General features: G+C 44.2%; 2 protein-coding genes across 3 annotated transcripts in view; both read left to right on the top strand.

Annotated features, from left to right (window-relative positions):
* PSD (ARM repeat superfamily protein) overlaps nt 1-2,526 on the top strand; it is an 87,328-nt gene extending 84,802 nt beyond the window's left edge. For both annotated transcript variants that reach the window (XM_087384689.1, XM_087384688.1), the window contains 6 exons: nt 624-797; nt 902-967; nt 1,062-1,160; nt 1,273-1,419; nt 1,610-2,039; nt 2,303-2,526. In XM_087384689.1, coding sequence (XP_087240815.1) covers nt 624-797; nt 902-967; nt 1,062-1,160; nt 1,273-1,419; nt 1,610-1,699 — 576 coding nt within the window. In that variant the 3' untranslated portion in view covers nt 1,700-2,039; nt 2,303-2,526. The remainder of the gene's footprint in view (nt 1-623; nt 798-901; nt 968-1,061; nt 1,161-1,272; nt 1,420-1,609; nt 2,040-2,302) is intronic.
* The window catches only part of LOC147894041 (oxygen-evolving enhancer protein 3-1, chloroplastic-like), a 51,653-nt gene continuing 40,305 nt past the window's right edge, over nt 1,709-13,056 (top strand). The window contains exons 1-4 of the mRNA XM_087384624.1: nt 1,709-1,720; nt 1,805-1,894; nt 1,988-2,117; nt 2,303-2,367. Coding sequence (XP_087240750.1) covers nt 1,709-1,720; nt 1,805-1,894; nt 1,988-2,117; nt 2,303-2,367 — 297 coding nt within the window. The remainder of the gene's footprint in view (nt 1,721-1,804; nt 1,895-1,987; nt 2,118-2,302; nt 2,368-13,056) is intronic.

Raw genomic sequence — 13,056 nt, 5'->3', positions numbered from 1 at the left:
GTCTGGTGTGACCTTCCCATGTGGTTTTCACGGATCACGATGCACTCCCATGCTACTTAGACTCATAATCTTCCAACATGATAGAGAAAACATGGCAGCATGCCAGCAGTGAGGGGCACAAATTACATCCATGCATACAGCAGTCAAAATTGCAGCCATGCAACCAAATGGAAGCGTGGGGGTGGGGGCCTCATATAGGTGCGTGTGCACGTGCATACTCTCACGCGCACGCGCATACTCGCATGCGCGCGCACACACACACGTGCTATTGAGCACGCTCATTTTTTCACGTGCTATCTAGCATGTACATTCCCCATCCCCCCTTTTCTTGCCTGCTGCATTTGAAAATTGGATGCGGCCAATGGTCCATTACAGGATATGAAAATAGCACAACAATGAAACTTAAAGAGCAAAAGACAAGGTTCCTCGTTGGATTTTTTGCCATCAGAAGGAACTAGGGTGATGCTGTGGCCACTCCCAACTAGAGATAAATAGAAACTATAAATTTTTTGGGAACGAACATGTGCATTGCTCTCTCTTTTTTCCTGGGGTTTTGGGTGGGGAGGAAAGGGAGGGAGAGTTGTTGCAACTTGCAATCTCATGTTGTTTGCTTTTATGTTCAGGAAGTGCAGGAATTGCAAGAGCTTCAACGTGTGTACTTCACATTCCTTCAAGGAATTGCTATAAATGAACTGTCCTCAGTATTTCTGGCATTCAAAAGTAGTCATTTGCTGAATGATATCGTGCAGTCAATTTTGGATGCAGCTTGTGGACATAAAGATGCACTCGTTAGGAAGGTATGATTCTCTTTTTTGCTTATGATTGGATTTGATTTGATTTGTGTGGCATTCTCTCGAGATCATTGACTCTCTCTCTCTTTTGGGGGGGGTATTCTATTTAGGTTTGTGTGCAAATATTCATTTCTCTCATCAAAGATTGGTGTGGCACTCGCATTGAAGATGAAAAGGTATCACATGTTTTCTGCTATTCATTGGGCATGCACATTCAATAATAATGTTGGTCGTTCTAGTTCTCAACTAAAATATGCATGTTTGTATCAGGTCCCAGGATTCCGGCGTTTTATCATTGAAACATTTGCTACAAAATGCTGTGTGTATAGTGTTTTAGAGCAAACATTTGATTTGCGTGATGCAAATACGGTGAGTTTCCAAGATTATGTTTCACATTCCGGTTTTTAACCTCTAGTTGGCTTGGAGAAGGCTGGCTTCTTGGAAGCATATATCTTATGCTTAGTTATACATTTCACTGCAGTTTTCTCTTTTTGGGGAAATTGTTGCTGCTCAGAAGGTGATATATGAGCAATGTGGTGATGAATTTTTGATACATCAAGCTACTAAAGTGCTTCCTGCTGCCCACTGTCCTCCAAATATGGCAGAACAATATTGTCTACATATTCAGGTTTGAATTGTCTGTCTTTATTTTGAAAGAAGATTCTTGTTTTCCTTGCATTTCCTTCTTGACATGGCTTACTGATTCTGTTCGGAGTAACCTTGAGCCACTTCTTATACATACTGTTATATTCTTGTCCAGAGAATTGAATTGTCTTATTGGCACTTCCGGTTTCTAACATGCATATCTTTTCTGGCAGCGTTCTGACATGAAGGATTTGAAGTCTTTTTACAAGTCCCTTGTTGAGAGGTTAAAACCACAACAGAATGGCAGTATGGTTGTAAGATAGCGTTTGGCCATGCACAGACAAGTCCATGTGACATTCCTCCGTATGAATGGCTGGCCCGCAGATGAAATTGCCCTTAAGAATTTTGCTTTATGTGTGCTTTTCTAGGAGAAAGTCAGTCAGGTGAGCAGTGAGAAGTATGTTTTTCAGAACGAGTATTACAAAGCTGATGCGCGGGAAGAGATGTTACTGTATCTGGTTTGTGAGATGCTCTGCTGTGAACCATTGGCATGCTGATTTGCTCACCTGGGCGATAAAAGATTGTCAGTGCTACTTTGAGATTTCTGCAAGGAGAGTTTCATAGATGCGCTTGGTTCAAGTAGTCTTTTCATTCACAGAAGAGGTCAGCATCCTATACGAACTATAGTAAAAACTGTGCGATATACTGTTAAAAATGCATGCTTCATGGAACTGTTGATGAGTAAGTGCATACTCATGGATGTTTTATTCCAGTAGTCTTTTCATTGGCAGAAGAGGTCAGCATCCTATACTAACAACAGTCAAAGATGTGTTTGGATACTGTTAAATGTGTATTGAGTGCATGCTGCATGGGTAACTGTTGATCATAAATGCGTACTCATGACATATTTTGTGTTGGGTCTGCAGGAGATGCAGAAGCATCTGACAGTATGATTTTAAGGTTTACACATGACGAGACCATTTGGAAGTTGGTAATGACCAATATATTGTTTTTGATGGCAAGAATTGATGGCCATTCCATCCATTCGGAAGTTTGTTATGACCAATAATTTTTGATAGCAAAAAGAATGGTCATCCCATTCCCATGGCTTTGTAATTCATTTGTTTCAAATGTTATCTAGACTATCTTTGCTTCAACCAACCGAGTTGATATGTGAGAAATGTGGTGCCCTTAGTCATTTTTGTTAAGAGACGTGCAATGTGTAAATACATGCTTATGACATGACAACAAAGGTTTGTCTAAAGTTTTTTTTTTCTGCTGCTTTTTGTGTGTGTGTGTGTGAGAGAGAGAGAGAGAGAGAGAGAGAGAGAGAGAGAGAGATGTGTTAACCTCTGCAAGAGGCCTATGAGACCAAGTACAAGCCAAAAAGTAACTCATACAAGCCACTGAGGGCTGAAGCAAAGGGTTCACTAAGACCCTTGCTGAAAGTTAAAAAGCTAAAGTGCTAAACTGGTGAATCAAGTGTCCAAATACTAGAGTAGGAAAAGCAAAAGAAAAATAACGGAGAAGTATCAGGTGCTCAAAGCTAGCACTCCTAGTACATGCTCAGGTTCCGTATATCCAGATAACCTAGTGGCTCTCTGATGAGATGTGAGGAGCTCTCGTATCTGTGTTTGTCAAGCTGTCTCGCAACTTGGGGAGGGCGTGGTCTCCTCGATCTCTGGATCCGGTGGGCTACGCCACCTAGGGTGATGCCTCGTCTCTTGCTCTCGCCTTTGAGAAGGGATGAGATTGACGGGACCTCGATTGTGTGTTTAGGTCCCTCTTCATGTCGCGCGTGGAGTGTCCCTCGTCTGGCAGCATCGTGGTGGACACTCCCAGTGCTAATCCATGATGCTCTCATCTCATCAAGCTCCTCTCCCTAAGCCACACCGGCAGTTGACTTAGCTGCAGAGAGAGAGAGAGAGAGAGAGAGAGAGAGAGAGAGAGAGAGAGAGAGTTTATTAAAGTCTTCGAAAGACCAATGGGTCTATGAGAGTGTGAAAAACCTGATACAATGAGCTGTGGTAGTGGAGCTACTAAACGAGCATCCACACCAATGCATGCAGAATGCATGCAGAATGCAAAATGGCAGTACTAAGTACTAAGTGCAACATAGTCATATCTCGACTATATATATCAATCCCAGCATCATTGTCGGCATCATCATAACCATCATCATCATCATCATCGTCGTCAGCAACAAGACATCAGGATGGATGAGGCTGTGGAAGTGGAGGCATGAGGTTAGTCATAGAACGTTGTTGCCCTCTCAAGGGTGTAGTCTTGGTACGTCTCCTGGTCGTAGCTCTGTGTCTAATTAAGGCCACTGTGACCCCGATTGGTCGGGCTCCGACCCTAAACAAGGAGGGGATGTCCCCAAGTGTGATTTGTCAGTCAATCCTTTGTCAGAGTTGTCGGGTCACAGGCTTTGGGTCACGGTCATGTCGAGGTCTCGCCTCTTAGGGGTCTATGTGATCTGGCTGAAAGAACTCCGTGATAGAGCTCTGAGAGGTATCAGTCGAGGAAGAAGTCTGCTCCTGTCTTCGTGCTTGGAGTATCCTATCACGGTGTTTGAGCATCTCATGAATGAAACCAGCGAAGCATCATTGGTGTGGGTAGGAGAAGACACGTGCCAACATCCCATAACTATCTCTGAAGAGGTAGTAGAACTCCCTTGGATCTCATAGTAAACAGGACACCTGAAGATGAAATGCTCCTCTGTCTCAACCTCTTGCATGTCACAAAGTGTGCATATGCGTCTCTCCGTGGGTAATCGCTTTGCTCGGTTACTCTTGATACGAAGTTTGTGTGAAGAGACCAGGAACTGCCCAAGGGAGATCCTTAGTGAGGGGGGTAGGTGAATCTGTGTGTATCTTGGTGGATCAATGAAACCCTCCGCTGTGATATGTAGGAAGTGATCTCTATAGAAGCCCAGCTTCAGTCGAAGATCACTCGGGTCCAACCAAGTTCGGATTGTGTGTAGCTGTAGTAGATCCTCACGGATAACCTGGTTGAGTTCGTGTGAGAGGAGGGGAGAGAGAGGAGCATCCATGCTGTAATGGAAAGGAGGTAGTCTGTCCATGTGGAGCCCTAGTCTTGCAAACCATCTCTGTGCATGCATACCAACACCTCTAATCTCCCCTTGCTGCACGTGCCATAGAAGAGGACAATGCTAGTCATGGTATCTTGCTATGCTCAGATGTGTAATCCCCATACTCCCCATCACACATGACGACTCCGGATGTATTGAAGATCATAACCTTGGTTTTACCCAAGTTGACCTTCAAATCATGAGACTCACAAAAGGACTGTCGTGCGCGTCAAGGTGTCTTTGGAGCCCCTTTGTTGAGGAAGGCGAGAGCCACATCATCTGCATAAAGTAATATTCGGATCAGCGTGTTCGCGAGAGAGCAACCTACCTCACCCTGTGCCTGTATCACTGTTTTGAGCTCGTCGATGTAGAGGCCAAACAAGGTAGGTGATAATGGGCACACTTGTTTGACTCCGATAGTGCTCATGATCTCGTTTGTCCATCCAGATCTTGTCCGGACTCTGCCTGAAACTTGCTCATAAAGTGCCATGACAGCGCAAATGATCTCCTAGTCATAACCCAGATCTTGTAGGCATCGTATGAGGCTGGCTCTCGGAACGGTGTCAAATGCCTTGTAGAAGTCCACAAAGCAACAATAAACCCTCTGCTTTCGTGTCCTCGCCTCCTCAATGATACATCTGAGCATGAGAATGTGATCCATGGTCCCATGATCCCACCTAAAATCAGCCTGTCCCATTGCTCTGAGTCCTCACCACTCTGTAAATCTGCTGACCTCAGAATCAAGTACTGATGCATAAATCTTGGACATGACATGTCTAATCATAATGGTCCTGTAGTTCTCTGGGTTCATGGGATCCCCTACCTTGTGGATGGGTGAGATAGTGTTGATGGTCCAGGCGCATGGAAACCCCAAGCAAACGGCTTCATTAAATAGCTTAGTTAAGGTCGGGGCTAGGAGGTTAATCCCATATGCAATTAACTCAGTGCATAGTCCCTCATGATCCTTCGCTCGGCCATTATGAAGTTTCATTACGGCATCCTTTACCCCCCCTAGTGAAGAGGTGCAGGATGTGGGGTATGGCATATGTGATAGGTTAGGGGTTGGTTGATTTTGGATATCATAGAGCATGCGTGCATAATCAGACCACACCTGAGTGTCAGTGAGTGGTGGGGGGGATTGTCCCTCTAGAAATCTCTGCCAGAAGTCCTTAGAGATGTTACTGAACAGAATGTTCAGTAGCTCCTCGTTTCGACGCATAAAGTCAAGTTTCTTCTTGCGTACCAGACGACGATACTCGCGTAGTGTCTCTGGTTCGCTCGGAAGGCTGTTTTTTGTTTCGAATGTGAGCTGACGACATAAAGCCTTACACTCATCATCATACCAGCTATTACAGGATGCGGTTTCAAGAGGTGGTGGGCGGGTGGAGCGGGTGGTGTGGGGAAAGGCGTGAAGAGCGGCCTCGTGTAGTGAGCGAGTGACTGGGGCAGCACGGTCTTCTAGTAAGGTTATAAAGTCAATGTATGCGAGAAGTATGTATGGACGGCCAGAGTAAGTACGGTTTAGGGTTTAGGGTCAAAGTCTGTCAATTGACCGAAGGGTTTATGAGAGAAGAAAACCAAATACAATAAAAGCTAAGGAATGGGGCTACTAAAGTGGACATCCACTCCCAAGGCAGATGTCTGAGATGAGAAGAAACAAGTAGAAAAGTCAACATCGTGATCTCTCTGTGGGAGGGCACATAAAGGCTATGTAATTGTTTGTATGAGGGCCATTGGGGATCCCTGTAGTTGAACTAGTCATGCAATTATCCACTATGGTGTCAAAATGTATGTATGCTGCTTGGGGGACCAAATCCAATGGTTGATTAGGATAGAAGAGATGATCTCTGGCAACAATGCATTTGGTGAAGGCTATTGTTGTGGAGAGAGAGAGTCCATGACATGATGCAACTGATGCTGGGTCTCGTTCTCCTCCTTTGTGGCCTTCAAGAGGTAGGTGATTGTCATGTCATTTGTCTCCCTATGCTACTGATGCTGGGTCTCGTTCTCCTCCTTTGTGGCCTTCAAGAGGTAGGTGATTGTCATGTCATTTGTCTCCCTAAGTCGGAAAGGAAGGAGGAGATATTTGTGGTGTGCATGGGTGGATCAACACGATGACTACTCTGTCTCCTATAGTCGTTGATCAACGTCTCTTTGAGTGAGAGAAATCTGCGATCATCCTTTGATTGGCCTCCAATAGGCCCTCCTAGTCTCGCCACTACCATGAAGAAGTTGATTGCTATTGTCGGACCTTGACTAGGATCGCCATGTGTTGTTGATAGAGATAGGCTTGGACAAGTAAGTGGTCCAAAGTTGCTCTTGAATATGCAATCATGGCATCCTTATATCAGAGTACACGAGTCATCTAAAAGCAAATTGCCCCTTTGACTCAAATCTCTTGCATGTATCGTAGGTTGCATATCCATCCCTCACATGGAATGCCCTTTGCTCGTCTTGCCTCAATCCGTAGTTAGTGAAAGGATAATTGGAAGGGCTCGATCGAGATTCTCAAGGCATTTGCGAGATGTATTTGAAGTATAGTTGGGTGATCGATAAAACTCTCCTTTGAAATTTGCGTGCAATATCTTGTAGAAGTTGAGTTTTACCAAAGGCTCATGGGAGTTGGCCACGTCCTATATGTGTGGAGTTGTAGGATATCTTTTGATGATGACCTAGTTCACTTCATGATAGGTGAGCGGGATGGATGGGGCTTCACAGGTATATTGAAACAATGGTAATATGTCCATATGGAGTCTCAAGCTTGTGTACCATCTACATGTGCGGGGTACAAACTCCTTTGGTCGGTAGCGTGGTTTGTCTTAATGTCATGATGTTGATATCCTAAACTCTGTGGAACTCTGCTAGTAGGATATGGTGTGGACCAATGACTTGCTACAGATCATTTGTGCAATGCCACACATCCCAGCTAGAGGAACAAGAGAGTCGAAGACTATCTTGACACTGGAATTGGAAGTAGTGACATTCAAGCCTAACAAGTATACTCTTTACTCAATTGACCTGCATACACCTTTAAAGGTGATAATGTCGTCCATCGATGTGTGCTCCACTTGAAACTTTGCGTGCCCAACAACTTTGAATTCTTGGTGCTTCGCAAACTGTCTCGCTTGAAACGTCGAATGTTCATGCATAATCTTGGACATGACATGCACAATTGTAATGTCTTATAGTTTTTGTGCTCATGGGATCCCTTGCTTGATGGATTGGGATGATGGTGTTCAGAGTCCAAAATGTAGCAATTTGCTTTTATTTCTGATGTTTGGTCTCCTCGATGAGAGCTTTGATAGTGAAAAAGAGCTCTGGGATGGAGTGATCTTGTTTGTTCTTGCATACCACCCTCATACATGCCTACTTTGCACCCTCATTGATGCTTGGTTTCTTTCAGTTGAGATGTGAAATTGTGGAACCGATGGGGTGAGGGAAACTCATGATGTTTGATGGGGGTGGTCGGGGACATCATATATAATGGCGGTCTTAGTCTTAGAATGCTAGCATGGCCCAAGTGCCTGACACTTATCGTCATACCTATCATTTTAAAGGATAGACCATTCGGGTGGCTTTACTTGATAGTACAAGGAAATGAGTTTTTGTCTATCTTGGTAGATGGGAAGGGTGAGGGGTGTGAAGGATTGGCTAGTGATCTATGACTACAGATAAGTAGCTACCACCTCATGAATGTTTAAAGTCATATTGGTGGTGTGTAGAGGATGTGACTATGGCTAGATGAAAGGATGTGTGTGAGTGGTCGACTCTTGGTATAGAGGCTCACATGTGAGTTCATAAATGTGTGACTAAAAGTAGGAAACCTATGACAATCACTTGTAAGGGTAGCATGTGTATTGTTGTGATCCTAACCACCTATGTCAACCATTGTACATAATCATCTCTTTGTAAGAAAATAATACAACATCTGTGCTCAACAGATAATAGGATCTCGTACGCAAGAGAGAAAACAAGATAGTATGGAGAATCAAAAATTTGATTACTGTAGAACTGATACAATAGATGGCGCTGCCTCCCAACTGTGCGCTCCTGTGAAAGAAGCTTCGATGGCATGCTGGAAACAGTAGAAGACAGAGGCTGGATGCTAAGGAATCAGGGTTGCTGTAGCTAGTGATGAAATGGGCTTCACGGGCTTGGTCTTATATAGTCACCAGTCGTAGTCGGTTAGGCTCAATCGGGTGACCGACCCAGTCCACCCAAAACGGTCGACTGGAGGTTGGTCCCGAAATAGGCCACCGACCATACGATAGAACCGGTGCACAAAACAGAGCCATCCGGGATCATCTGAGGCTCCAAACGGGCCCTGCAACCTGAGAGTGGGCTGCCTCGAGAAATACTCTGTCTACCCTCGGTGCGATCAGTCAAGGGATGCCTTCCCACACTTGCATGTAGTCTAGTTGGCAGTGTGCCAACTCTATCTGAAGCCATCCAGCCATTAGGCGACACATGGCTCCCATCTGGTGTCCAAACCAGGACTTATCGGATAACCGAGCTACTCAAATGCCTTCTCCTCATATGGGGGGCTTATAAGTAGAGTTAGTTGGTTCCTGCGTAGTTACACGAGAGTGGAGCATTGATATCTAATACCCTCCCTCAATGTCCACCCTCAAGTGAACTTACTTTTTCGGCCCAATGCCAAGTCGATGAAGATGCCTCTCTAGAAAGTCTCTTCCAAGAGCCTTCGTGAAGATGTCCGCAGCATTCTCTGTAGTCTGATAGTATACCAAGTCGACCTCTCCATCCATGATGAGCTTGCTTTCGTGCTAGATTCTCGCTGGTGATGGTGATGCCAATCGTAGTCATCTCATCGCGCAGATTCTTCACCCTGGTGATGAACTTCTCTGCCGCTTCAAACTCAGAAAATTTTTTGTTCGTGAGTTGAGTCTCGAGATTTTGAATCCTCATCTGATTCGTGGTCTCGTACTGATTTTTCAAGACCATCCATGCCTCCTCCACTGTGGTGACATGTTGAATTAACGCCATGACGAAATCACTAACATTGCAGACAATAGAACACAGTGCATCTACATTTCTTCTTGTCCACGCAAGAATGTCATTTGCAGTTGGTACTATCTGTTGTCCTACATTGGTTGGATCCGGTCTCGGAACCGGCCTTACATCCACCCTAGTAGTAGTGTCCCAAAGCTAATATGCGCTTAGGATGGTCTTCATCTTGAACTTCTAGCGAGGATAGTTAGAGCCGTCCAACTTTCCGCTTTCACCGAACGGCGGGATTCGCAGTCTTGCGGGCTAGGCCATCTCTCACAATCTGCTCGCAAATAGAAACACACTACCAAATCTTCTTACTAGAGTCTAGGCTCTGATACCATGTAAGAAAATAATACAACGTCTGTGCTCAATAGATAACAGGAACTCGTATGCAAGAGAGAAAACAAGATAGTATGGAGAATAAAAAATTTGATTACTGTAGAACTAATACAATAGATGGCGCTGCCTCCTAACCGTGCGCTCTTGTGAAAGAAGCTTCGATGGCATGCTGGAAACAGTAGAAGACGGAGGCTGGATGCTAAGAAATCAGGGTTGCTATAGCCAGTACTGAAATGGGCTTCATGGGCTTGCTCTTATATAGCCACCAATCGTAGTCGGTTAGGCTCAATTGGGTGACCGACCCAGTTCGCCCAAAATGGTCGACTGGGAGTCGGTCTCGAAATAGGCCACCGACCATACGATGGAACCAGTGCGCAAAACAGAGCAACTTACCTACGGTTTCCGTTCGGCCCACAGCCATCCGAGATCATCTGAGGCTCCAAACGGCGGGCCTTCCAACCTGAGAGTGGGCTACCCCGGGAAATGCTCCGTCTACCCTCAGTACGGTCAGTCAAGGGATGCCTTCCTGCACTTGCATGTAGCCTAGTTGGCAGTGTGCCAACTCTATCTAAAGTCGTCCAGCCATCAGGCCACACATGGCTCCCATCTGGTGTCCAAACCAGGACCTACTGAATAACCAAGCTACTCAAATGCCTTCTCATATGGGGGGCTTACAAATAGAGTTAGCTGGTTCTCGCGTAGTTACACGAGAGTGGAGCATTGATATCTAACACTCTTGAGGTGTAGTATTGCTCATATCATGTGCCATGACTTGCTTGTATCATTTGCCCATGGCTTGTTCAGATGTCTCCTTACACTTGCATCCAAACATGCCTACCAGGATATCTACACGTGGGAGTAGGATGGCCTCCTCTTGGGAGTTTAGACTCCTTACATGCATGCTGTTGGAGTCCTTGAGCGACATTCCTACTCATGTCTCTAGATATCCTTATGAAGTGTTGAAAAATGCAATATTAGCACTTTGCCTAATGAAAACACTAGCATTCATGGGGATAACAAATATCTAAGATGGATGATGGATCCAGATGTGACAAGCGTGTTCTCATCTCTACTTGAAAAATGTATGAATGCAATATGGTTTCTACTCTTGATGCATGTATCCCCAATGATTGTGGTCTCTAACTTGTTTACAAACATCCATGAATAATTTTGAATGGTGAGTAGGCTCCTCTTTGGCATTGGTGTGTTTATACATGTTAAGATTCTTACCTTGAAAGGTCTCATAGAAGTTTCTTGGTGTGAAATTAAATGCCTTGTTACTAATAAAGTAATGGCTAAACCCCTATTTGAAGAGATGTGAGAAGCTATTACCAACATCCCCTTTGAGGCAAAATATGATTGAAAAGACAAAGAATGCTCATATATTAAAGATTACATGACATTGTCAATGACATATCCTATATGTACTTGTGCTCATAGTCAATCTTTCTAGGCTGTGAGCCCTATCCAATGATATAATATGGAGTTTAGAGTTTCCTTGATGTGGATCCTAGAATTTTTGCTAACTATCCAAACATCCCAATATCTCTCTTCTGCCAGAACTCCAAAATCCCAACCGATGAGTGAGAAATGGGAGTCAACACTTATCCACTGCCATGTGGCATAAATCTAAGGTTTCAAAAGCTTAGAATGAAAAATGCATAACAGAGAGACGAAATCGAATACACAGAGATCTATAACTCTGAAAATCCTCCAGTGAATCACGTAAGAATTAACAGGTAAGGGTTTTTGGGCATCTAGAATGCAATGGGACAGACGGTTTTGGAAACCGGTCTCAATCACTGGGTCCAACACACGGAATGAAAAATGTTTTTGGAAATAGAGCTGTTTGAAACTCCACCGGAGTGTGAATGATGAGAAACATAGAAGTTTTAGGACCTCCTGAGTCCACTGGAACTGACAGATCTGCAAATGGTTGCTCCAGACTTGAGTTCTAACACCCGGGCAGAAAAACGCAGAAACTAACACAGTGAGTTAGAAATCCAATGAAATGATCCTAGATTCAAGAATGAAGGTGTTTCCAAGCTTCTAAAGTGAAGTGGACACCGAAAGCAAGCAATAGTTGCCTCTAGAATTCAATACGGAGTCTCTGTCATCGAATGGAACAGGGAAAAGCTCAAAAAACGACTTTTTCTTTGAAACCATTTAACAGGCTCTCAAAACCACTTCACAAAACCAAAGTGACTTTTGCAAAGGTTCCTCCAAGGTCTCTGCACACTTGAATGCAAGTAAAGCCACCCACAAAGCTTCTCACAGAGCTTCTCCTTCATCCCACAGAGCTACTGAGCTTCCAGCATTCACACATGCTCAGCTAGATCACTTGGACTCTGATACTAGTTGAGAGTGCTCTCAACGAAAGCAAGAATGGAAGAGGGAGAGAGAGACAGACAGAGAGCCACACAATTTTTGGTGGGTGGAGAACCACCCTAATCTTCTTTTTCATTCATTTATATATGTGTTTGAGTATTGTACATAACCGGGGTAAAGGCATAGTGACCTTTAACCCCCACAACCTTTTCATCGCTATTGAAGAAAATGAGACTTACATCACTAGGCGTGATGGTGGATGGGCACACCATGGCCTTCTATAGGCATTGCACTCTACTGCTATCCATTCCCTTCCCTTCAAAGGGAATAATTTGTTGGAGAAAAAATGGAAACATGATGGAGACACAAGAAGATGGAAGAAGCTTATTCATTCATGAGAAATATGGCCAATATATAGGCAAGAGATACAATGTACATATGAGCTCAAGAGAGCATCTAGATCCACAATTTCTCCATGAATGTCTCAATCGCACACCACACTCTTGGATTCACCAATCATACCTAATAATTAACACATCATCAGTCACACCTAACTCAGGCACACCTACATACACACGTTCACACACTCTCTCATGTGATCACACTCATAATCATAGACCTTGTAACCTTTGGTATGATCCTTCTACATCAATTTGTTCCAATATACCCTCCCACAAATTGATGACCTCAACCCTAGCAATAGTCCATGGGAAACTTATAGCTTTCCCACCTCTAGTGACAACACTCACGATCCCAACATGGCATTCACTCTAGTTGCATCAGTAGTAGACTCATTTGGGCATCCTCACCCCAACATGCTCTCACTCTGAATTTGGTCTCTTGGTTTACAATTGGGAGATTGAACAATGACTATGCATGGGAAGTTCCCATAGTTCTAACAAGGTAAAT

This window comes from Dipteris shenzhenensis, chromosome 14 (assembly GCF_047967505.1).
Source record: "Dipteris shenzhenensis isolate YYH24624 ecotype China chromosome 14, Dip_SZ_1.0, whole genome shotgun sequence".
In the NCBI taxonomy this organism is placed as follows: Eukaryota; Viridiplantae; Streptophyta; class Polypodiopsida; order Gleicheniales; family Dipteridaceae; genus Dipteris; species Dipteris shenzhenensis.
This window is presented reverse-complemented; position numbering and strand designations above follow the sequence as displayed.